General features: G+C 33.4%; 1 protein-coding gene across 1 annotated transcript; it reads right to left on the bottom strand.

Annotated features, from left to right (window-relative positions):
• Window positions 1-1,681: 1,681 nt before the first annotated feature.
• LOC128208661 (muscarinic acetylcholine receptor M4-like) lies at window positions 1,682-3,431 on the bottom strand. The gene has a single exon (XM_052912210.1). It carries the CDS (start codon window positions 3,429-3,431, stop codon window positions 1,977-1,979), a length of 1,455 nt encoding a protein of 484 aa, XP_052768170.1. The 3' UTR covers window positions 1,682-1,976.
• Window positions 3,432-4,781: the final 1,350 nt, after the last annotated feature.

Genomic DNA, 4,781 nt, shown 5'->3' with positions numbered 1-4,781 from the left:
ATGATTTAAGAAATTGAACATTAATATGACAACCGTACAGAAAATAGAAGGTGCCCTATCTAATATTAATGTTTTATTATAAAATGTTTAACTTATGGTATAATTACAAACATGTAGTTAAGTGATATTATGTTAAAATGCAAATGCTATGCAAATGCAAAACCAATGCAAATGAAAAACACTTCTAAGGAGAATACTTACTGAGCTATGATTGTTATTTATCAATTATGCAATTAAGTTTTCAGCAACAACACACTATATAACCTGATTCATCTGAGTTCGCAGCAGTCTTAGTCCTTCCTTTGAGAGCATAGTACAATTACGACCAAAATAATGAAAAGGAGCGAACACATATTCAACATGACACAATAAGCATTATTTTGTCCATGCATGGACGAAAATACTTCCAAGAAAAATGATTAGCAACTCCATTATCATGGTGTGATATCATGATATATATTATCTGTGCTGCAAACAGAAACATCTGTATGCATGGTGTATTGGAAATGAAAAAAAAATCCTGCATAGCAATAATTCGTCTATTGTTTCTCTTATGTCACAGTTTATCCCGTTGAGAGATCGATGTCTTTTGGCATTCTGCTTCTCTTTGTCTGTATATTGGGCATACTAAAACACCCCTTCTAATGATTTAGGGATCGTGCCTAGCAGTAGTTTCAACTTTATTATCAAATTTGAATATAAAATACAGATCTGTGAAAAGTACTCTGTGACAAAATTTGCTTTATTAACACAAATATAAAGTGGTTTCTAAATAAAGAAATGCGATGCATTGTTTAACATCGTGTTAAGTCAAGCACCTGACGTAAATAACGTATGCAGTGCGCATTAATTATAAGAAGCATCTGTGATGTTGGTTTACACAAGTCTCCGGCGTGAGAATTTTTTATTTTGGAATATTTTAATTAAAAAGTTGCTCCTGATTCTTTCATGACCTTCAGCATTACAATTACTTTCATTGTTTAACTACGTGTAAAGAAAAACACCTGACAGCTGATCTCTACGTTCATAACATTTGCAGTGCGCATCAATTCTAAGGAGTGTCTGTGATGTTTGTTTACACATACCTCTGGCGTGAGAATAGCTCCTGTTTTTTATCACCAGAAGCATTACATTTATTTTTTCTTTCAATTCTTAGTAAATACTATAATCAATAATTAAATGATTTCTCAGAATGAATCTCAACTTTAGCGAAATGAATAATCGTAAACAGTTTAATGATCGCTTAGTAAATAACCGAAATAATTATATTCAGCCGCTTGCGGAATAGCCGTTTCCATTTAATTCATCCGCTTACTGAACAACCGTAGTCATATAAATAAGCCGCTAACTGAATAAACATCATCATTCAATTGATCCGGTAAATGAATGACAGAAATCATACAATTGATCCCCTAACTAAAAAGCCTAAAGGAAGATGCCAAGTTGGTACCAAAGTCCCTGTTAAAATAATTTAGAAATAAGCAATTTTATTTATCCATTTATTTCACGCAAGCAATACATGAACATCACCATTGACAGCAAAAACAACACATATTGAGCTGATTTAACGGAATCTCAAACTAAAAACCTTTCATAAAACAAATAAACAAATCATTATCTGCTCGATTTTCAACCAGCTTTTACAACCAATAAGAATACTGACTATAAATTGTCGGCATAAATACAAAAGGATATTTACCTGGTGTATTGACATATACTGCTTTACAATTTAAGTTGACCTTAATTATAAATTTCGCATCAATACAAACACAACGTTGTATTATGTACTAAACTATACCGCCTTACTATTGACGTTGTTTTAATTCTAGAATAAGTGATGAAAGTAATAAGTCACTTAAATAACTATTGCATATGAAGAAATACGTTATTAATGACAAATTAATCATTCCATTAAGAATGAGATGGCCAATTTTGATTTATAATTCTTAATTTCCAACTAAATCGTGAACCAAATGTTATAACAAGCTCTTTCTACCGCTAAGACGTTTTTGTTTCTTTATCATATTAAAACAGAATGTCCTAAATTGAGAATTACAGAAGGAGTATATAATTGGATTTATCGCACTAGACAACAAGTAGGACCTTAGACACACATGATAAGCCATGTAGCCAGCACTATCCATGTGCGATACAAAAGTACTGTCCGTTTGGCGAATAATTGCTATTACATAAAACGGTAGGAAACTAACGATATAAGCTAACGTAATGAGAAACAACATTAAAGTCGACCGCCCTATGCGGACACGTATATGAATGCAATGGGAGCCGTTCGATTTAGAAAGAGAGTCTCGCAGACACATTTTCTTCTTGGTAAATCCATTTTTATTGTGTCGTTGTCTTTCTTTATTACATAAAGATTTTCGATGCACTTCTGGAGTGGATCTCACTGTAAGTCTACCGTCACTGTTTACTGTGCTTTCGTCTATAGTTACCACCGATAAATCGATATTTGATATTCCTACAGGTAGGGGCAATAGCTCTATATGATTCTGTGATTGATGTCCGATTAAGTTTTCTTTTTGATTATTGTCCTTTTCACGATTTTCTGACTGTTCTGTCGTGTTCTTCCTTACTTCCTTTGAGTCTGAATCTTGCAGCAATGTTTCGTCTTTACTGAATGTAGGTTCACGTATCATTAAATTCTGAGCAGCCCTTTGTTCTCGTTTTCTTTTCAATCTCATTTTTCTATGTCTACACACTTGAATGCCGACGAAGTAATACAACACAGACAACGTCGTAAATATAACGACAGTGCTTGCCATCATCACGACGAAATAAACATGGGGATATATGGAATCATCGAATTTATTCTCCAATAAGCAAGCCTTTCCTTCGACGTTTCCTAATATGACTCTACGCGTGCCATAAAACAGTAATGAGGGCCATGTCAAACACAATGCGAGCGCAATACAGCAAATGCTTATATACTTTGAAGCCTTTGCACTGAACTGTGGACCATGTGGTCTACAAATACGTCGATACCTGTCAACGGCAATCGCTACCAAAATTGCTGCAGATGAACTATTCATGGTGTAGGTTGAAAATCTAGATATCTTACACAGCCAAGGTCTGTCTAACATAACCGAGTATCTCATCATAAATATCTCAATTGGGAGAGTAGTAATGCAATTTACCAAATCCAGAGATGTTAGAAATAGGATGAACATACGTGACGTGCTTCTCCTCCATTTAAAGAAATACACATATAAGACAATGGCATTCCCTGGAGTTCCGATCACCATTAATATGATAGTGTATATTATTGCCGGAAGTTGGAACTGAAACTGTTTAAGGTTCACTGATTCAATTATCGCCAATTCATCGATATCACTCGATGTATTTGTCAGCGTTTCATTCAAAGCCACAAACTGGGCCAATGCTTCATTTTGCGCATTCATGTCAGCACTCATTTATATCGCAATTGTATTTTATCAAGCTTTGTTTTGGCAAACAAAACATGAACAAATTAACTTGCAGTTTCATCTATCGTTTTACAAATTACACTTCATTGTTATCTGCCTACCTCAGAACATATCCGAAAAGAAAAATCATTCCTCTTTGATTATATCAGTATATCTGACACTACAAACGTATATTTAGCTAATAGATTGTTTGTTTGCATTGCAATTCTACCTTAAGCATCTGCATTCTTCATCAGTTCAAAGTGTTGATGGTTTAAAAACACTTCTTTCTTAAACAACATTATGTATTTCCATAGTTATTGATAATTGATGATGCAACTTCAGATGGGCACTATTTCCATATTTTATTATGGATTTCTTTTCTCATTTACCACTCATCGGAAGAATCATTTTCTATCCAACCGTCTACAAATGCTCTTTATTTACTCCATTTCTCAATTTACACACAACATGTGATATAGAATATATAAAATTAACTGTATCCATCTCGCAACTTTCTGAAGCTGGGTTCTTCAAAGACGTCGCCGGAATGTACATTACAACAACGTGTTAATTAAACTTCTGTTTAATGCTTCCACCAATGTTTCACTAATTGCCAGCTTGTTGAACGAAAAGTTGTACGCCATGATAATGACTATATATTTACCTGAAAAAAAACAGAATATACATGCTGTTAATTGTGTATATATTATATTGTCTGGACGACTGTATTAAATTATATATAACAGGTAGAATATCGTTAAATAAAGTAAATGGACTATAAGAAAATCAAATGTATTGTTCTGCTTATAGATTATAATCGTGTTCCAAAGCTGGTTAAACCATTTTGCTGGTTTTGTATTATCTGCAATTCTAACACTTTTTGAATTTAGGCAAGTACAGTATGTGGGTTTTGCTATCATGGAAACAGGAAATGACAAATTCAGAAAACCAAGCTGGCAAATTGGAATGTATGAACAGGATTAAGACATTTGGTATATCGAAGGGGCCCTTTTTTAACCATTGAAGGTGAAGGATATGGGTTTGGTATTTCCCCGAAGCGCATTCTTACACACGTTCATTTTTATTTCGATGCCAAGACTTTTAGTGAAAGCAATGAAAAGGTGAATTCTGTTTAAATAATACCAAAGACTAATAATATTTTATCTTTACCTTATATTATTTTATGGCTAAATGTGTAGAACTTAAGTATAAAAAACCATTAAAAAATGTCTATTTTTATCTGTTTATTTTTTGTAAACCTAGCATTGGTAACCCTTTCCACTGAAGTTGTAGACTTGAACAAAAAGACAATTTAATGTTAAATCAAATTCCTAGCCCCACGAAGATATTTTACGA

Source organism: Mya arenaria, chromosome 11 (assembly GCF_026914265.1).
Source record: "Mya arenaria isolate MELC-2E11 chromosome 11, ASM2691426v1".
NCBI lineage: Eukaryota > Metazoa > Mollusca > Bivalvia > Myida > Myidae > Mya > Mya arenaria.
The sequence above is the reverse complement of the archived record's forward strand: the minus strand, read 5'-3'. Positions and strand labels throughout refer to the sequence as shown.

What these genes read in the sequence shown, in the direction of transcription:
- LOC128208661 (XM_052912210.1), bottom strand. Translation starts at nt 3,431, where the DNA reads ATGAGTGCTGACATGAATGCGCAAAATGAAGCATTGGCCCAGTTTGTG.